The sequence below is a fragment of the Arvicanthis niloticus genome, chromosome 19, assembly GCF_011762505.2.
Source record: "Arvicanthis niloticus isolate mArvNil1 chromosome 19, mArvNil1.pat.X, whole genome shotgun sequence".
Taxonomy (NCBI): Eukaryota; Metazoa; Chordata; class Mammalia; order Rodentia; family Muridae; genus Arvicanthis; species Arvicanthis niloticus.
In genome coordinates, this window is record NC_047676.1 from 7,021,691 (window position 1) to 7,043,577 (window position 21,887).

Genomic DNA, 21,887 nt, shown 5'->3' on the forward strand with positions numbered 1-21,887 from the left:
CCACTGTGACGACATCAGAAGGCTGGCCATTGGAGTCAAACTTCCGCATTTGATTTTGAAACTTAACTTCTCCTCAACTTAGGCGACTGTCCTGTTGAGAGCTGCGTTTGGATCTCTGACATGGAGGTTGGTGCAGGGAACAGTGCAATCTTGCAGATCTGAGGGACCATGCAGGCGCGGGAAGGAGCTTACTTGGGCTTGTTGTGAGACAGGGGAAGCTGCTGACCTGGAGGTGCTGTGCTGACCTAGGCTAGGGAAGAAGGTTGGAAACAACAGGGTGGCAAGGGCAGGCTGGGTCTGCTGCCTGCCTGTGCCTGAGATGCTGAAGGGAGCGCACTCATCTTTACTGGGGAAATGTGCTCTCCTTAGCTGACCCCTGCTCACGTGGCTGTAGTCAGAATCTCAGGTCTTACAGAACACGTGGATGTCTAGCGCCCCCTTTACTTTATGTCCTCTCTAGTACTGAGTTTGAGCTCACAAATCCTCCTAAAGTTCCTAATGTCCAGGGACAGAGTCCTGTGGCGGTGATTGTTGTGTGGGGTGTTAGTTCCTTTTCCTTTGGAATGAATTCTTAGATTTATGTATGCCTCGGTTTGAATAAGAATTCTGAATGTACACTCCCGTTGTAAGGCCCCCACGAATGGAGAACCTCACCCAAGCCTCAGGAATTCACGGCCACCCATTAACTGCAAGACACCAAACTTGATGTAATCAGCAAGAGGCATATTTTAATCAGTATACTGAGGTCAAGACCTGTAGCCCATGCAGGGGTAATGGGGTCTGTCCCAGGGGCTTTGGAGACAGAGAGAATTTAAAGCCCAAAACCACAACTTGGGGGTGGGGGGGAACCACAACTCTGGGGGAGTAAGGGAGGGCTATTGGAGAGCACCTGTGGAAAGTCCCAGCTCATTATTCAGTTTGTGACAGGGTACAAGGAACAGGCTATTCTCTAAGAGCCTATAAGTAATCAGCCAAGTTCCTGGTATCCAGGATGTATGGGCAAGCTGAGAACTCCCAACTCAAACTCTCCTGGTATCCAGGGTGCACAACTCAAACTCTCCTGGTATCCAGGGTGCACGGGCCTCCCAACTCAAACTCTCCTGGTATCCATAGCACTCGGTCACACTGACCTAAACTCCCAGCTCTGAACTCTTATCTTACTTATTTTGTTAAAAGATTTTTAACTCTTTCACTGTCACCTGAATCACCACAATACATGGTGATAAAGCCACAGAATAACCTTGTAACTGGTATGAACCTGTGTTTACACAATACAAATTGTTATGGAATTTACTCCTCTGCTTAAAAGTCACTAGACCATAACACCTCAGCAATTCTTAGTACGTGTTCTATTCAAAATTTGGACTTGTTTTGTGATAAGAGAGTTGACTCGGTGTAATGAGAGAAATGGGACTTGTGATCTCTGTGAGGGACTGGAATGTCTCAGAAAGGGAAGGGTGATGGCCCTCCTCTGCTCACATGATTGTCTTCTGTCTGTTCACATTATCAGCAGTGTCTAAATTCTCTTGAATGTACTCTGTCCCTGTGTCTGGCATCCAGCTTCACTGTTGTTCTCTGACTATTTCTAGAAAGATTTCCTAATGTATTCGTGAGGATGTAAGAAAAATTTACAAGGTTCTGGCACATTTGCCTTCTTATTATTTTAACATAGGTTTCTGCCATGTAAAATTCAGTCCTCCTCTTAAAGGGTTAAGAGAGACTTCAGTCCGGTGCCTTTTGAGTGGTCATTATCTGAGAACACAGCATTAGTTTAATCCAAAATCCGTGCTTCAACAAAAAGCAGTTTCATGGTTTTAGAGAACAGAGAATGTCATTAACCAAGGAAAGTTAAAATACATTAGTGTGTGTGTCATAGAGAAATCAGAGATATTCTATTCGCCTATGATGCCATCTGGTGAGATTTTAGCTTTTGGACTGGTCGAATCTCAGGTTCTGCCAAGTCAGTGGGTTCTGAGAGGTTTTTAATCTATTGTCACAAGCTGTGTGGTTTACTACATAGTGAGGCAAGGACTGACTGTCCTGCAGGGAAAACCAGCCCAAGGTAAGTCAGCTGCCCCTGAACCTGCAAAATTCCAGGCTCTGCCCCTCAATGAACTTCCACATGGACCATCAGTCTCTGCACACACAGACTCCTTCCAAGAGATTTGCATTCACAGTCAGACATGTGGTTTTGTGTGTTTGTGTTTTAAGAATTTCTCCTCGACAGACCCTCCCCCATCTCTGGTGACTTTGCTTATATTGTCAGTCCAGTCAAACCAAGAGTTACTGAGCCAGAGCCTGGCTTATGGCATTGAAGTCTACTCTCTGGGAACATGGGCTTCAGACCACCTTGCTCTGTTTACTGGGATTTTCAATGAGTTTGAAACCATATCTAGGATAATAGACATTTCTTAGTTAATGTTTCTAATCTGTAGGAAAAATGTAACAATATATGAAGTTGGACTCACATGCGACCTTGTACACCAAACCAGGTTCCTTACAATGTAGAGAGGGTACAGCAGCCTGCTCAGATATGAATTACAGGCACCAAATATTCATATGAATTTTAACCAGCTCTATGACAGAAAAGTGAAGTTAAGCCTATTCTATGATTCATTTCTGTCAGCTCTGCTTTTTGGGGTTAGTCAGGGATTCTTGGGTTCAAAATCATCCTCTCTTTTATAGCCAACTCATTGTGAGCCTAAGCTGCTTGAGAACAGTGGTTTAAAATGATTCTTAAAATGTATGTTTTTTCCAAGTGGTAATTACTTCTGGTTGGTCTCAGTTCTGAACACCAGTGATCTGACAGAAATTCATCCAATTGACATCTTCTAATTATGAAAACATAAAAATGTGCTTTAAGAAATTCTGTCGATTATATTTGAAGTCTTAGATCCAAATTTTCACTAGCATCCTTCTATTAATGACTAGTGTTGGGGATTAGAAACTTGCTTGCATTTACTGTGTGGGGAAGGATCCCTCCCTTTGCCTGGCTGGACTGTTCCTCTCTATTGGCAGGGAATGTTAGTTATCTTTGCATATTCTTCTCTCTTATTTTCTGACGTTACCTCATAGTGAGTTCTTCTGATTTCACATGAATCTTTTGAGAACAGCACTGTGGCTCTACAGATAGAAAATGACAACCTCATCTACCATGTCCTTCACAGGTGGCATCACCACCATCCAGACAGTCAACTGTCCAGGTAGGATTCCTTCCTCTTCCTCAAGGGGGGACTCCAGTCTCCTATGAGGTGAAGTTCTGCCCTTTTCCTTGCAGGCTCTTTTCACTTCATCCTAATGTTACTGTGAGTGATGGTGTGAACGAAGGACTCACTGATTTTAACAGACTTAACACTGTCTTTTGTGGAGCCCATTTCCTCTCCTTGTCCTACAATACTTCCACCACTCGTCCTTAAAACTCCCCAAGCTCCTCCTAATATTTGGCTGTAGGTGGCTACATCTGTTTCAGTCAGATGCTGGGTTGATCCTCTCAGAGGACATTGCACTGAAGCTCCTCTCTGCAAGATTAACACAGTGTTATCAATTGTATTAGGCATTGGTTCTTGCCTGTGGAAAGGGTCTCAAGTTGGATTAATCAAGTGTTGGCCATTCCCTCAGTGTCTGTTCCATCTTCCTCTTCACTTCTTGTAGGTAGGAGAAATTTTAGGTGAAAGGTTTTGTCCTCAGATCAATGTCCTTATCTCTCCAATGGGGGTCTTGCCTGACTACAGGAGGAAGCCACTTTAGGCCCCATATTCCCCACTGCTAGGAACTCAGCTAGAGTGACCCTCATAGACTCCTTGAAGCCTCTTGCATCCCTGCTCTCAGACTTGTCCCAGAGATCCCCCTTCCACTGCCCACCATAGAATTCCATTCAGTCTACTGGCCCTGTCCCCAGGCTCTCCCTACACCTTATCCCCCATCACCCATGCCCCTTCCTATCTCCTTCCCCACCCACCTCCTTCCCTCCATCCACTCCTCATGACTATTTTATTTCCCTTCTGAGTGAGATCCAACCATCCTCCCTTGAACCCTGCTTGTTATTTACCTTCTTTCAGTCTGTGGTTCATAGCTTAGTTACCCTGTACTTTATGGCTAATATTCAGTTATGAGTGAGTACATGCTATGCATGTCATTTAGGACCTGGGTTACCTCACTCAGGATGATGTTTTCTAGTTCCATCCATTTCCTTGCAAATTTCATGATGTCCTTGTTTTTAACAGCCACATAGTACTCCATTCATCTGTTTTGGTGTATCTGGATTGTTTGCAGTTTCTGACTATTGTGAATTAGTCTGCTATGAACAAGTTGAGCAAGTGTCCTTGTGGTGTGGTGGAAGATCTTTTGGGTATATGCCCAGGAATGGTATAGCTGGGTCTTGAGGTAGAACTATTCCCAATTATCTGAGAAAGTGCCAAACTGATTTCTGTAGTGGTTGTACAAGTTGGCAATCCCACCAGCAATGGAGGAGTGTTCTCCTTGATCCAGTCCTTGCCAGCATGTGCCTTTACTTGAGTTTTTGATCTGAGTCATTCTGATGGGTATAAGGGAGAATGTCAGAGTCACTTTGATTTGTGCTTCCCTAATGACTAAACATGGTGGCCCTTTTAGAAGTGTTAGCTAGTCATTAGAAATTCCTCTGATGAAAATTCTCTGTTCATTTCTATACCCCATTTTTTAACTGGGTTACTCTGTTGGTGTCTGCCTTCCTCAGTTCCTTACATATTTTCGACCTCAGCCCTCAAAGGGATGTTAGGCTGGCGAATATTATTTACCCATTCTGTAGGCTGCCATTTTATCCTATTGACAGTGTCCTTTACCTTTCAAAAGCTTTTCAGTTTTATAAAGTCCCATTTAGTAATTGCTGATCTTAGTGCCTGAGCTATTGCTGTTCTGTTCAGGAAGTTATCTTCCGTACAAAAGTGTTCAAGGGTACTCCACACACCTTCTCTTCTGTTAGATTTAGTGTGTCTGGTTTTATGTTGAGGTCTTTCATCCACTGGGACTTGAGTTTGAGCAGGGTGATAAATATGAATCCCTTTGCATTTCTGTAATGCCGATTTCCAGTTAGGTCAGCACCTTTTTTGAAAATACTTACGTTTTTCCAGTATATGGTTTGGGGTTCTTTCTCAAAAATCAAGCATCCATAGGTGTGTAAGTCTATTTCTGGCTCCTCTTTTTGAATGCATTTATCAATATTTCTGTTTCTACACCAATACCATGTAGTTTTCATTACTGCTGCTCTGTAATATATCCTGAAATCAGGGTTGTAATATGTCTAGAAGTTCTTTTATTGTACAGGTTTATTTTAGCTATCCAGGGATTTTTGGTTTTTCATTTGAAGTTGAGAATGGTTCCTTCAAGGTCTATAAAGAATTGTGTTGGAATTTTGATGGGAAGTGCATTAAGTCTGTAGATTACTTTTGGTAAGATGGCCATTTTTTACTATGTTAATCCTACTTAACCATTAGTATGGGAGATCTTTTCATCTTTTGATATCTTCTTCAAATTCTTTCATTAGACATGTGAAGTTCTTGTCATACAGGTCTTTCACTTCCTTGGTTACAGCTATACCAAATATTTTGTATTATTTGTGGATATCATTAGGGTGGTTGTATTCCTGGGAAACATTCCTGATTTCCCATTTCTTCCTCATCCCATTTTTTTTTTTTTTTTTAAATAAAAGAGGCCTACTGATATTTTTTTATTTGAGTTTGAATCTAGCCATTTTGTTGACAGTGTTCGTCAGCTGTTGGAGTTCTCTGGTAGAGTTTTGTGGTCACTTATGAATACTGCAGTATTACCTACAAATAGTTCAAATAGTTATGCTTTGACCTTTTCTTTCCAAATTATATACCTTTGATCCCCTTTAGTTGTCTCATTGCTCTGGCTAGAACTTCAAGTATTATATTGAAGAGATCTGGTGACAGTGAACAGCTTTGTCTTGTCCCTTATCTCTGCAAGACTTTTAACATGAAGGGGTTTTGGTTTTTTCCAAAGCTTTTTTTTCATCATCTAAGGGGATGGTCATGTCATTTTTGGTTTTCTCAATGTATTTATGTGTTGTATTAAATAGATTACCTTTTTTTCTTGAACCACCCATTCATTCTTGAGATTAAGACTAAAGACTACATGATCATGGTAGATGATATTTTTGATGTATTCTTGGATCCGTTTTGTGAGTATTTTCCTGAGTATTTCTGTATCAATATTCATAAGGAAAACTGGTTGAAATAAGTCTCTGTGTGATTTAGGTATCAGGATGACTACTTCTGGGTTTGACCAGAGTAGTTGCAGGCTGGTAGGGAGTTGGGACAAGAGATCCAAGGTTTCTTTTAAAATTCATATATATACATACATACTTAATATATTTATATATCTATATCTATTAACATATATACATTTTATATACATTTATATATATAATCTTCTTGTGAATCCATCTGGACACAGAATTTTTTTTTTTAGCTGGAAAACTTCTTATTAAAATTACAACCTCCCCATTCTTTTGAATCCATTTAGGTTGTTAATTTCTTCCTCATTCATGTTTTTATTTATGGGTAAAACATACATAGAAATGAAATCACAAAGAAACTAAAGCTCTGGGACCTGTTCAAGGCAATCCTGCAGGTGAAGATTACAGCTCTAATTGTATGAAACTTTGAGAAAGACTACGGAAAAATGATTGAATGAAACATTGAAGAAATTTGGGAAAAACAGGAACAAATGTAATTCTAATCCTGTCAATGGCAAATAATTTAGTAAAGACTGAGAAGAGAAATAATTAAAAGTAAGTCACAGAAAAAGATTCAAATGATCAACAGATTTGCCTCAGGTTCATTAAGAAGCTAAATAAGATTGAGGGACACTTGATCCAGCTATCCAACAGATACAGGACCCAAATGATGAGATTCAGAAATAAACGGGGAGATATTACAACAGATACCAAAACATTCAGACTATCATACGGGGATATTTTAAAACCTGTCTGAATTAAGTGGTACATCTAAAAGACATCACTTTCCTTCTTGTAGATAGCATGAAGTTGGATTCATTTCTTGTTCCATTCCCCTGACCTGTGTCTTGTGAATGGAGGCCTGTGGGCATCACTTGATCTGATATGTCAGTGTTAATTGTCAGTCCGTTCTTCATGTTCAGTGTTGTGTGTATTCTCAGTGGTCCTTTGTGGTTTTGTAATTTTGGCTTCTGATTCCTTTCTAGAGTCTTTTGGCTATGCTCATCTCTCTCATCAGCCTAAGATGGTTGCTTCTGTATTTTCTTTATGTTTGGTTTGTAAATCATAATTTTTTAATGCCCTTTATTTTATGGGTGGTTTTTCTGTCCCTTTTAATCACTGCAGATAGTTGTGTGGTGTGCAGTATCTAAAGTTGGATGTCATTGTTTTTTAGGAGTTGGAATGTATTCCTCCAGGTTCTTTCAAAGCTCCATACAGGAATTGGCTGTTATCCTAATAAATGTGTTCTTTCACTTGCAGATTTCAGTATGCTATGAGGATCTTATTTTCTGATCTTGTCCAATTAATTATTAAGTGTGCTTTTTATATTATTATGAGTGTACCTTTCCTTGGTTTAGGGAAGATTTCTTTTATGGCCCTCTTGAGATCATATCTGTGTAGTGGTAATTTAGTTAACCTGCTGTAGATTCGAAAATGAAAGACAGACAGACAGACAGACAGACAGACACACACACACACACACACACACACACACACACACACGCGCGCGCCAATTAATTTTCATATGCCTTGGCTGGCTCAATGGTTGGGCACTTCTAATCCCCCCTGTGCCTAGCATCTACTTCCCTCCAGGGTTTCTGGTTTAACCCCTTCTCATTCTATGTTTTATCTTTGCTGTTCTATTACCTTCTGGGCTGCCACCCCCCATAAAGATGCTTTCTCCTTCCACCTACATTTTGGATGGGTTTTCTTCTGTAGCTCCTAAATCTGATTCTGCTGTCTCTGCTGAGTCATGAGGACTGTCTCCTTTCTCTCTGTTCTATCTGTCCCAAGCCCAGGAATCCTAAAAGTCCAGCCTCTGTCTGCCCTGCCAAGCTATTTGCTGCTGTCATCTTTATTTACCAATCAGAACCAACTGGGGTCTGGGTCCTTCAGTGTCTCATATGCAGACACTGTGTAAGCTGTTTGGGGCACCAAGATTAGCATTAGAATACAAGGAGTATTAGGCCAAGCCCTCTTCATCTATGCCATTGCCTGGTCTTTTCACCTTGTCTAACATTTCCTGTATGTTTCCTTCCCACAGATTTCTTTCTTCATTTGCTTCATATACTTAGCTTATTTTATCTAGATCACCTACTTTATTTGTAAATTCTTGCATGCTATCTTCTGCCAGTTCTTTCTAATGTAAGGTTTTTTTAGGTTTTCATTTAGGATTATTGGGCTAGATTTTAGGTCACTGCTGCTAGAGTCCTGTTCAGGGTTTCTCTTTATTGAATTTCAGTTTCAAATCCTGGGATGTTTTGTCATTTCCATCATTCTAAAGTTTTTGGTTTCTGGAACATCAAAGAAGCATTTATTCTCCTTATGATCATTGTCTTTAATGCTACTGGGATGCTTCTTCATGCCTTTCTGAAACATTTTGTTGTCTTTGATGAAGCTTATGATTGTCTTCTAAGGTCTGTGTCCTAGTGCTCATCTAAGCAACGTGTAATGGAAAGTGTTTCTATCTTGTGTGATGGTGGATATAAGCCAGCATCATCTTCTCTATTGCTTATTTTGATATGCGATCTGACCATGTGGTTTTCAGGAGAAAATGCAGGCCTGACAGAGCAGTCACCCTACCTGCAGCAAACTTATATGTTGTTTTCTTTGTTTTGTGTGTTTGACTTCGTAGCAGCTTCCTTTATTCTTTCTAGTTATAAAAGACCTCTATAGTTTTTTAACCCAAATGAAATATTTTTCTTTATATTCCTTTTTTCTGTGGTTTTGGAGTCATCTTAATGGGGTTGGATATGAAGTTCTTTCCTTTGAATGAACTTTAATTAAATCATGAAAGTAAAACAACCTGGGAATTGTGGTACACATGGTTAATTTGGGATACTATTAAATGGCATCAAAGGATACATATGGTCATTTTTGACAATATGGACAATGTTAGGTTTGGGAGCACAGTCCAAGGAGAAGAGCAGGAAAGAGTCTGGGAACAACAGATGAGACTGTTTATTAGTACTCACAGAGAGGGGCACCAACTGTCCTGGAAGTATGGGATGGGGATTGAGTGAGGAGAGAAACCTGGCTTGTACCTTTTAGAGCATTAGTGTTTGGGGAATGAGGAAGTGGATGATGCTCTAGGAGCCCTGTGCTGATCTGCGGTGTCCCCTTTCTGGTGTTGTCTGCTTGGGAAAGACAGATTATATTGAGACACAGGAGGTCCCCAAACACATCCTCCCTGGTTGTAGCAAACAAGGAAGGGTAAGGAAAGTCAGCTGCATTCACACAGGAATCCTGTTTTTAAAGGCAAGAAATCTAATCCAGTCAGTCACACATTGAATCTAAAGGATTGTGAGTCAAGTGAGAGATGTAATTTTTATCCCTTTGTCCAGTAATCTCATGAAGAGGAAACCTACAGGAATGTTGATCAACACTTATTATTCTTCATTTAGATAAGATGCAGGAATCTAGGAAGTCACTCCAGGCCCTGAACACTGGTTCCTTCCAGTCTGGGCCAGAGCACTGAGCAGATCTTGGGTTGCAGCTCTGTCCCCAACCTCCAAGAACCCAGAGGAAGCAGAGATCCCAGGCGCTCTAACTCAGGCAGTATCTTAGGTAAGCAGACAGCAGGGCCCGCCCTAAACAGGGAGTAACTGGGAACCAAAAGGACCCAGGAAGTCACTCCCGGCCTGGAACACTGGTTCCTTGAAGTCTGGGCCAGAGCACTGAACAGATCTTGGGTGGTAGCTCTGTCCCCAACCTCCAAGAACCCAGAGGAAGCAGGGATCCCAGGCGCTCTAACTTGGACAGTGTCTTAGAAACTAGTTCTCAGATCTGAGGCCTGGATCAGACCTCTGCCAGGTCTGCTGTTGTGTGGATCCTGGATTCCACCTGAGACCTACTGGAAGGTCCACTCAATCCAGAGCCACAGAGGAACAAATGAACTCAGAGCGTCAGACAACATATCCTGAGATATTCTAGAGGAGACACTGCACCCAGAACAGCAGACACCTAGCTGAACTACTACCTTGGAGGCACCATATCCTGAGGCATCCTAGAGGTACCACTGTAATCAGTGCAGCTGGAAAAGATCACAGAAACATCTGGACCCCTAGGAGATCAGACACAAGCTAGATAACTAGAAAGACAGGCTTCAGTCAGAGACAGCAAGTACAGGCAGCACTAGAGTTAACCAGATGGCAAAAGGCAAGAGCAAGAACATAAGCAACAGAAACCAAAGTTAATGGCATCATCAGAACCCAGCTCCCCCATCAGAGCAAGCCCTCAACACCCCATCACACCAGAAAAGCAGGAATCAGAATTAAAATCACTTCTCATGATGATGATAGAGGGCTTTAAGAAAGACATAAATAACACTCTCAAAGAACTTAAGGAGAGCACTGGTAGACAGATAGAAACCCTTAAAGAGGAAACACAAAAATCCCTTAAGGAATTGCAAGAAAATGCAACCAAACGGGAAAAGGAATTAAACAGAACCATGCAGGATCTAAAACTGGAAGTAGAAACAATAAAGAAATCACAAAGGGACAATACCCTGGAGATAGAAAAACCTAAAAAAAAGATCAGGAGTCATAGACACAAGTATCACCAACAGAATACAAGAGATGGAAGAGAGAATCTCATGTGCAGAAGATACCATGGAAAACATTGACACAACTGTCAAAGAAAATGCAAAATACAAAAAGCTACTAACCCAAAATATACAAGAAATCCAAGACACAATGAGAAGGCCAAACCTAAGGATAATAGGTATAGATGAGGGGGAAGACTCCCAACTAAAAGGACCAGTAAATATCCTCAACAAAATTATAGAGGAAAACTTCCCTAACCTAAAGAAAGAGATGTCCATAAATATACAAGAAGCTTACAGAACTCCAAATAGTTTAGACCAGAAAAGAAATACTTCCTGCCATATAATAGTCAAAACATCAAATGTACAAAACAAAGAAAAAATACTAAAAGCAGTAAGGGAAAAAGGCAAAGTAACATATAAAGGCAGACCTATAAGAATTACAACAGACTTCTCACCAGAGACCATAAAAGCCAGAAGATCCTGGACCGATATCATACAGACCCTAAGAGAACACAAATGCCAGCCCAGACTACTATACCCAGCAAAACTCTCAATCATTATTGATGGAGAAACCAAAATATTCCATGACAAATCCAAATTTACACAGTATCTCAACACAAATCCAGCACTTCAAAGAATAATTGGTGGAAAACTCCAACACAAGGAGGGAAACTATAACCTAGAAAAAGCAAGAAAGTAATCTTCCAAAAACCCCAAAAGAAGATAGTTACACAAACATATCTCCACGGATGTTAGCCCAAAAGCTTGGATTAGCGAAGACTCAACCCACAGACCACATGAAGCTCATGAAGAAGGAAGACCAAGAGGGGATGCCTCAGGTCTTCTTAGAACGAGAAAAAAATGCTCAAGGGAGCAAATAGGGAAACAAAACATGGACACATAGGGAGGGACCCAAGACTCCAGAGGTATATGTAGGGGAGGATGGCCTTGTAGGACATAGGTGGGAGAGGAGTTTCTTGGTCCCATAAAAAAAAAATGAACACACAGTGGGGGGGGGGGGCGGGAATGATGTGAGGGTGGGGAGAGGATAGTGAGGGGGGGTAGGTGCAGTCACTGCCTCATAGAAGCATGAGGAGGGGGATGGGATAGGAGTTTTCTGGGTGGTGGGAGGAAGTAAGCTAAGAGGATAAAATCTGAAATGTAAATACTACAACCAATTTTAACAAGCGGGGAAAAAAAGTCTTCAGAACCAACATCTTTTAAAAAAAATGTCAGCCCCCTGGGGGTGGGAAATTTTTTTTTTTCTTGATACTAAAGCTTGTTCTGAGAATTGTATATTGCAGAATACACAGCCTTGGTGTATCTACTCATCAAGCATACTGAGCAGACCTGCCCAAACTTCTGATGTCCTGGAATTCCATCTGGATTCAGTGAAGACACAGCATTAGAGGCTTATCAACTTACTCTTCCCCCCAACCCCTCTTCTAAAATCTCAACGCCCTTAATCAGCATGAAGAAGTTAAAGAAGAGTCAGCGCCCCTATTCCCTGAGCTTGGGGACTAATGTGGTTAATAATGGTCTGTCTTTCTAGGGACAAGTAGTGGTTTTGTTGGAACAGGGGGGATTAGCTAGGACTTATTGCATAGCCATAACCTATTGGTAGAAATCTGTATAATTATTATCAAGATGAAGTTATAATTTCTTAAATGGTACAAAATTTACTTTGATCTCAAATTTAAGGTTTTCATTGGTACAAGCCTCTTATTAATATAAAAATGAGATGAATATTGATACGCTCATGGGCATTGTGCCTGTATAACACATTTAGGAATACAATGCCTAGACCCAGCCCTTTTTTAACCTTTTTAACTGATTTGGGACGGTTAACTTATGAGTTAAGGGACTATAGCAAATTCATGTTTTTGAGTTTATTGTTAGGGTGTTTCCCATATTTTATTTAGAAATAGCTGAGAGGAGTGAACAGACAACAGTCCAGGTTACCTTACATGGATAGTTGGTTTTCAAAACATCAGAAGTCCATAGAACTGACGCTACAAATATTTATATATTAATGTTCATATTGATTAGAGACCTCTCTGCTCCTGACAGCTTCCTGTCGTGGATTCTAAGAAGAAATTGAGCATCCTTGGAGTTACTCCAGTTGTGTGGTAACAGCCACTAGGCAAGAATTGCCTGTCTCCATCTACAGACAAATTACTGTCCAGAAAAGGACACACATGCAGAATGGTCGACTGATTATATCTGCCTAGACAGAGTAATCAGTCCTTAATAATCCTGCATCACCAAGGTCTGTCAGATGATTCTGGGCCAGAAGGCTGAAGATTTGATGCTCCAACGTTCGGTAGTATAGGGGCTTTTCAGGTGTTCAGAGGTCTCTATAAATTGGCTAAGTTTTAGAAGCTATGCTTTGTGCTTCCCACAGTTATAGTTAACTCAGTCATTCTGGATTTCTGATGGGGTTGAAAACTTACAGCTATTTATCATAAGAGAAAAGATTTGAGTGGATGGTCATCAGCTGACATTCATCCTAAAGCCAGGTTCAGAACTAAATGTTTTAGTTAGGATAAATGACAGAGGTGCTGGTTAGTCAACAAAAGGATGGATGGGGTATTAGGACTATCTTGTACCTCACTGGTACAAATTGGCATAATTATGCTCTAAGTGTATTTTGAGAGAAAAGTTTCATTTTAACAGGAAGGGTGATGTGTAGGAGGAGTTAAGGTAGGAGGAATACTGAGAGGAAGAAAATGAGTAAGAAGAGGAGAAGGAGGAGAGGAGAAGCTAGGTGATGAGAGAGAGAAAGAGGGGGGAGACAGGGAGGCAGATATTCATGTATCTCCACCAGTCAAAGATAGTTGTTATATCTAGGTTGGTCAGTGGGTTACACCTCTGATTGAACAAGTCCAAACTTATAACGCTTATGATTAACATTATTTTTTTTAAAAATGTATAAATGCAGAAAGGAAAAGGGGGCATGGGATAGGGATTTTCTAAGGGGGTGGAATGGGAAAAGGGGATGGCATCTGAAGTGTAAATAAAATATCTAATAAAAAAATAAAAATAAAAAATAAAAAGATGCAGGAATCTTAGAGTACTGATGCTGCCCTGAATTCAAGGGATTTTCTCAAATGGCAAGGTGTGGAATGGGTGGATCATGGAATGAAAACAAAGAAGAAAACTTAAAGAAGACAAAAGCAATAGCTGGGAACAGGATGTCTTGTATAAACTGTTGACAAAAGGCAAGCAAGTTTATTAAAAAATACAACATGCAATATTGTATTGGTAGATGAAAAATGACCAAGTTCACCTGATACCTAAATCATTCAGTTTAGGCAGAAAGTGCACAGGATACTTCAGAAACTGCTGCCTTAGGGAAGATAACTGCAGTCACAGAAGAAGTGTGGAATCCCCTGTAACTGCAACAATGACTTCATGGCAATGTGTCCTCTGTCTGATTAGCCTGGCCAAGTCCCCTACAGGATGAAGACAGAGAACTAAAGTTCCCATTGTCCTTTCATGGGGCCTTTGAGAGAGTGTTGTTTTGGTATAAGCCCCACAGTGACTGAACTTATTGGTAAATTTTCTAATTATAATGTAGTTTGTATAATTGGTTTCCATTTGTCTACAAATTCATTTACTGTTCTACCCATTGGGTGCTCAAACTCCTTTCCCTTTGTGCAGTATCATTTGGATTTCTCTGAGTGTGCTCAAGAAGCCAGCCCTTCCCAAATACTTCCTACAATATATGTGGATCTTCATTGTATTTGTCATTTGTGGTTGTGCATACTTGGGTTGAGCCTCACCATGGCTCCCTACTGTGAACCATTTACACAATGTGTGCTGTATTATAATACAATGATGGGACACTAAAGCTCCATTTTCCCCAAGATTTAACTATTTGTTTATTTTTTTATCATGTTAGCTAGAGTATTGTGCACTTGAAGTATCCTTATGTGAGTAGAGGAGATGTTAGTTTAGGTAATACTCTATAAGATCAGGGTGTGTGCCAGCCTGTAGAACAATTTCCTAGTGATTGGTGGAGAATGGCACATACTGATATTCAAGGTGGAACTCTGAGACGGTAGCCCTGGATTGTATAGAGAAGCAGGCTGAGCAAGCCATTATAGGAAGTCTACGAACAGAACCCCTCCATTATCTCTAATCATCTCCTGCCTCCTGGTCCCTGTCCTGTTTAAATCCCTGTCCTGACCTTCTATAATGATCTGTGCTGTGGAAGTGTAAGCCCAATAAACTTTAATTTTGTTTTGTTTCATTTTGTATTGGTTTGTTTTGTTTTTCCGAGACAGGGTTTCTCTATATATCCCTGGCTGTCCTGGAACTCACTCTGTAGACTAGGCTGGCCTCAAACTCAGAAATCTGCCTGCCTCTGCCTTCTGAGTGGTGGGATTAAAGGCATGCACCACTACTGCCTGGTGCCCAATAAACTCTTTTTTGACCAAGCTGATTTTTGGTCATGGAGTTTCATAGCAGGAATAGAAGCTGTAACTAAGGCATATGTGTGTTTGTATTTTGTTACCATTCATGTCTAAGAGATTGTCTTATCCTCTCTAACTGTAGTTATGGACAGTTGTGAGTGGCCATGAGGCCTCTAGGAATCAAACCCCATGTCCTTTGGAAGAGTACCCAGTGCTCTTAACTACTGAGTCATCTGTCTAGCTTTAACACACTGTTTTTAGTTGCCCTCGTTCTCCATTTTATGGTTCTTAAAAGCATTATATAATGGGAGTTTCTAGGACCTTTTGTCATCCACTTCACTTAGAGATGGGTCCTGTGTTGCAAACAGTACCACATCAGGAGTATTTTAGGATTCTTTCTTACCTGTATCAGAAGTGCTTCCTGCTCTCCTCTCCCTTAGGGTCACCTTTAGATTTATATGCAGAAGTGCATGATGCCTCTTTGTATTTATGTTATTACTGATGGTTTTATTTAGCACAATGTGTAAGTTAATTGTGGTTATGTCTACCACAGTATAGTTTATGAATGAATGAGACTCAGACTATATGATTCATTTATTTGGCATTTGCTCAATTACAGGAGGATTTCTCCTAATCTATTTTTCTTGCTCCCCAAATTCTTACTGTTTTTGTCTTTACTGAATTATTTGTGCTCCATCAATGTGTCTGGGGCCGGGGTGGGGCATTTCACTTGGGCATTGCTGCTGATCCATCATGACTACTGGAGACCTGTCCTTACATCTTTCCTTCCCTTCCCTATTTCTCTTTCTCATGTTGTGGACCTTACTTGCAAACCCTAGTCCTGTCTTCGAAGCCCTGCCTACCTCTATCCACCGCCATAATTGACTATTGCTAATTTTATTTAACCAATATTTTAAATTGGGGAGCCAGTTTTACACAAAAATTCCTGGGAACTCATGGAAATTCACTTGTCTTGGGGCAGCCAGATGTTGGGGTACAGAATTTACCACTTGAATAAATGGATGCACCACACCAACCACAAACAATAATGTCAGATGTTTACTCTTTTTTTAATTTTATTTTTTTCAGAATATGCTGTCATTCTGGGATGTGGTCATTTATTTCTCTGCAGAGGAATGGGAATACCTGGGTCCTGCTCAGTGGAAACTGTACAGGGATGTGATGTTGGAGAATTACAACAACCTTGTTTTCCTGGGTGAGGATACCTTCCATGATGAATATTTAATTATTTGTAAGCATGAAAATTGCTCCCTTCGTACAGTATCTCATGGGAATTTCTACATTTGTCAATGGCGTCACAGGGCTACTTGTAAGGAAAATTTAAATTATTCCTATAGCTTTGCACTATCTCTTCTTGGGTTCATACCACCCCTAAATGTGTGCTTTGTCTTAGAACATAAGTGGTACCCTAAAGAGAACAACACACACTTCAGTTGTAAAAGTTCTCCTTGTAATCAAGGGTATGAGGCTCAGGCCCTGGAGTTTCCAAGGTCCTCCTCAGCATTCTGATGTGGCCATCAGAAAACACACAAGAACTGGTCCTCTATACTCCTTTATTGTGTCTTCTCATTCCTGATACACACAGACCTCGAGGGACATTTTATTTCCCACGTGACCACAGTAACAATGTCTTTCCATTTTTCCACAAACAGGTCTTGCTTCCTCTAGGCCATACCTAGTCACGTTCCTGGAGCAAATACAAGAGCTTTCAGATGTGAAGAGTCAATCGGCCATCACTAGTTGCTCAGGTATGTCAGAAGGAGGGTGTCAGAGAACAGAGTGGGAAATGCTAAGATCTAACATAAATGCATTGACACACAATATTCTGGTATAAATCATCCTTTTAAAATTTATATATATGTGTATATATATACATATATATACATATATATGTATAATTTTTATTATCATTATTTTACTTATTCACCTCACATCTGGCTCACTGCCCTCCACCTGGTCACCCCTTTCCACAATTCTTCATTTGTCTGCCATCCTCTTCAGCTCTCAGCTGGTGGGCTCCATCCCAACACTGCCACTTCAACACTCTGTAATCCTAGGTGCTTTCTTTCCCACTGAGTACAGGCATGGCAGCCCAGCTAGTAGAGTATGTTTCACATACAGACAACAGCTGTTGGGATAGCCTGTTTTCCAATTGTTCAGGACCCACATAATGATCAAACTGCACCTCTACTACTTATGAGAAGGGAGGCCTAGATCCAGCCCATGTATGTGCTTTGATTGGTCATTCAAATTCAAAGCCCCAAGGATCTAGGTTACTTGACTCTATTGGTCTTTCTGTGGACTTCATATCCCATTTGAGTCCTGCAACATCTTCTCCTCTTCCTCCTTAGGAGTCCCCATGGTCCATCCACTGTATTTGGCCGTGGTTGTCTGTATCTGTGTGAGTCAGCTGCTGGGTGGAGCCTTTCAGAAGACCACATGTTCATTTGCTTTTCAAAATCTAGTTTTCTGACTTTTTCTGTCAAAGCAGGACATAATCTAACATTTATAATGCTTTGAGTCCCCTTAGCTTTGCTTTCTTCTACCATGAGATTAGCTTGGGTTTCCCATGACTGACAAAGCTCTGTCATTTCTATGTAATCTTTAACTTGGGTATGTATTTTTATGAGATATATGTACATGTGTAGCCGCCTGCAGCCACGAATCAACTGGGTTCACCAGAAAGGGGGGCTGGGAATGAAAGGGGAAGGAGGGTGAGGAAAGATGAAGCCAAGACAAAGTTTTCTGATCAAGGCTCCAAGCTTTAATGTTCAGTTCTCAATTTAAAGGGGAAGGTCCAACCCAAAACCCCTCCTGGTTTCAGGCAGAGATGGGTGGGATAATCCATAATCCATTCTTGGTAGTGGCCAGAGATATCGCAAGGCAAGCCCAGGGGCAGTTCTGCTTCTGTGTTCTGTGCTGCTAAGGTGCATAACTCCACCTAGATCCTATCACTTGGTCTGTTGTGGTAAGCAAGGTCTCTCAGGCCTGCTCATGGCTGGGGGAAGGGTACATACATGCATGTTTAAAAGTGATGAGTCATCTCAGCTAGCTCCCAAATGAATGAGACAGTGATTATAAGACTTCTTGGATAAGCTTTACAACACAGTTACTGGGACATTAGTAATGAGTCTAATGCTCTAAGGTAATCAGGCTAGCTCTCAGAAATAGTCCCCATGGTCTTTGCATTTTAGTGTTGGTCTGGCTCTCTGATCTTCAGGGGACTTCACATGATGTCTGTTTAGAACCCCTTCTTATAGTGAACACCCCCTCTCTGTTCTTCCCTGGGGTAGCAGAAGTCCAGCAGATTTTTTCTTCTGCCTGCTGCCATTGGCTGATCAGCTTTTATTGACAAGTTAGAGGGCAAATGAGGAATAATATTTACACAAACTTGAGATGGGAGATTCTAAGAATGAACAGTCCAATGCCAATTCTGGATGGCACAAACATATGGGGGTAGAGAAATCAAGCATTTGAATAATGCATGGATAATCTTCACAAAATGCACAAAACCATTATGCCTAAAGACGTGCATAAATCTTTTTTTTCTTGAATCTTTATTTAGTTATTAAAGAATGTCTTCAGTTGCCATTCAAAACTTCTGAAACAAAACTCTACAGATATTATATACACATATAATATATAAATGTTGTTTATTCAGGTGGTTTCTACATTAGACTAATTTATACTTTGTTTTTAAGTACTCATGACATTTCAGTATCTCTTTAAGCAGCTGATTTGCATTTGCATAATGCCCTTATGGGTTTTCTTAGTGGATATGATTCTTTCATAGATGTTTGATTTTGTTTAATATTCTATTTGTTTTGTGTTGTATGTTGCCATTGTCTTCTTTCTTCAAGGAAGTCTACATGATTTTCACTTATTCTGTGTTTTAAATTGTACTGCACTGAATACAGGTACAGAAAATTGAATGTAGCTTCAGATTAATACAGACAAATCCAAGTACAAGTAAATGTTTGTTTTTTAAAAGCTTTCAGTATGAATATACACATTTTTGATCTGTTTTCATTCATTTCTCAACTGTTACTCACCAGGGGGAGACTGCTATACATGCAAAGAATGTGGTAATGTCTTTGAAGGGAAAGAAGCATTTCAAGATCATCAGATAATTCATTTAGGAGACAAGCCCTACAAATGTGAAGAGTGTGGCAAGTCCTTCCGTTATCCATCAGTACTTTCTGAACACAAAGGAATTCACACAGGAGAAAAACCCTACAAGTGTGACATCTGTAGCAAGGCCTTCCATGGTCCATCAAGACTTTCTCAACATAAGAAAATTCACATAAAAGAAAAAGTCTACAAATGTGAAGTATGTGACAAGGCTTTCAGTTATTCATCAAGACTTTATGTTCACATGAGAATCCATACAGGAGAGAAGCCATACAAGTGTGAAATATGTGGGAAGGCCTTCCACTCTCCACCATCACTTTGTCAACATAAGAGAACTCATACAGGAGAGAAACCCTACAATTGTGATGTATGTGGCAAGGCCTTTCGCTTTCCATGTTTACTTTCAAAACACAAGATAAGTCATACAGACCAAAAACCCTACAAGTGTAAAATCTGTGGAGAATTCGTCCGTTCTCAGTCATCACTTCATTCACACAAGATAATGCATGCAGGAGTGAAACCCTATAAGTGTGAAGTATGTGGCAAGGCTTTTGAATATCCATCATTACTTTCTAGTCACAAGAGACTTCATACAGAAAAAAATCCCTACAAATGTGAAGTTTGTGACAAGACCTTTGAATATCCATCAAGTCTTTACAAACATAAAAGAATTCATACATGAGAGAAACCCTACAAGTATGAAGTATGCGGCCTGGCCTTCCATTGTCCATAATTACATTCTGAAAAAAGAGCATCCATACAGGTGGAAACCCTAAACTTGTCATGTATCAGTCAATGTATCCTGTAGAACTTTCCAGATTCATTCCTTCATTTCATAACTCATTCCGGAGAGAAGCCATACAAACATGAGGAATGTGGAAAAGCCTCCTTTACAAAGTCCTACCTATGTCTACACAAATTACCTCACAATGGAGAGACTATTTACAAATGAAAAGAGTATGTCAAAGTGCTCAACACATTTAGGGATCATCAAAGAATTTATTCTGCAGAGAAACCATACAAATGTAAACAATGTGGCAAATACTTTTGAAGTTCCATTGCATGGTCTGAACAGAGAATAATTCTATTAAAGATAAATACTACACATGTGAAGAATGTGGCCAACACTATTATTACCAGTCTTCTGGTCTCAAGCAACATGAAAGACTTCATCTGTGAGAGAAACCACACTAGTGTGAAGAATGTACTAAAGACTTTTGGACTTACTGAAACTATGGGAAAAACCTTATATTCATAGTAGATTGAAATGTCACAAGTGTGAAAAATATTGCAATCGCCTTAATAAGCTTTCTTATATTTCTTAGCACAAGGTAGGTCAAACTGGAGAGAAATAGTAAAAATGTTAAATGTTCATAAAATCTTAACACTTCTTCAGACCCTAAAAGTTATCAACAGCTTCATACTGAATTGAAGCCCTATAAATTTGGGGAGTGTAGTAAAGGCTTTGGAATCCTTCATACACCCATGTCAAAAGTGGAGCTGTCAGACCCTGTGGATGTCCTTCTGGATTTGGGGATGATCCTTCATTGTTGTCTTTTGTTTCTTTTAGAATTGAAGCCCTTGTTCTATACCAGTATGTAGAAAAGTAGTCACTTGTTTGTATGTTGTAGAAGCTCACAGTTAAGAGATTGCCTTGAGTCTCACATGCCACATGGACTGTGGTCTTTCATGCTGTTGTAATTGTTAAATTCTTTGTGGACCTTTCAAGCTGTAACCTATTTTACTTAGAAGTAAGGGTAAGGTTTGTGAAAGGGAAGGAATGTTTTGATTAAAAGCTTTTAGGATAAAGCTAGCATGTTTGAGAACAAAGTGAATTGTCAACCAGACCCACACCCATGTTAGTGTTCCCAGTACCTTCAAAATAGAATGAGGTAATTACCTCTGAAGGTTGTCCTCTCACCTCCATGTATGGGCCCCCACAGAAACATATATTTGTGTGCCCAGAAATAAACATAAATTACACTTTTGAAATGACTTTGTGTTTTATGTGGACAAGAATTGTATCTCACTTGTTAGCACCATGAGGTCTTGAGTCATTTGAGTTGCAAGCCTCTGGTTGATTTGAAGGATTCATCTTGATTACTTTAATTGATTTCAGAAGGCCTGTTGATTGTGACTGTAAGCATCTGTTTGACTGAGATGCTGAGGTATGAGATAATACCCAGAGAACAACTACTCATCAATTTCCTTCTTCCTGAGTGTGGAACAGTCAACAAGCCGAAGGGCCAAAGTGAGAACACCTCAATTCCACTGAGGAGGGAAAGCAATCACAAGGCAGGAAGAAGGGAGGGACCTGGGAGGGAATGTGGGTGGGTGGTGGTGGGGAACCTGATCTAGTATTTGGTAGAAGAAAAAGACTGAAGCCCTGAGAGTGAGCAGAAGGAATGAAAACAGGCAACCTCGGGAGGTAGGAGGCTGGGAAGACCCTCCACAGTGTACCAGAGACCTGGGAGGTGAGAGATTCTCAGAACTCCAAGGGAGAGTCCATAAACAAAATGATCTACAGTGGGAAGAG

At 40.4% G+C, this 21,887-nt stretch overlaps 1 protein-coding gene across 1 annotated transcript; it reads left to right on the forward strand.

Moving 5' to 3' along the window:
- The first annotated feature begins 1 nt into the window (after nucleotide 1).
- Nucleotides 2–21,343, forward strand: LOC117723904 (uncharacterized). The gene is made up of 4 exons (XM_034523488.2): nucleotides 2–126; nucleotides 16,289–16,415; nucleotides 16,873–16,968; nucleotides 19,276–21,343. Exons 1-4 carry the CDS (start codon nucleotides 121–123, stop codon nucleotides 20,031–20,033), a joined length of 987 nt encoding a protein of 328 aa, XP_034379379.1. The 5' UTR covers nucleotides 2–120; the 3' UTR covers nucleotides 20,034–21,343.
- Nucleotides 21,344–21,887: the final 544 nt, after the last annotated feature.

Coding starts and splice junctions, on each gene's coding strand:
- LOC117723904 (XM_034523488.2), top strand. Junction 16,416..16,872: donor CAACAACCTTGTTTTCCTGG/GTGAGGATACCT, acceptor TTCCACAAACAG/GTCTTGCTTCCTCTAGGCCA. Junction 16,969..19,275: donor GGCCATCACTAGTTGCTCAG/GTATGTCAGAAG, acceptor GTTACTCACCAG/GGGGAGACTGCTATACATGC.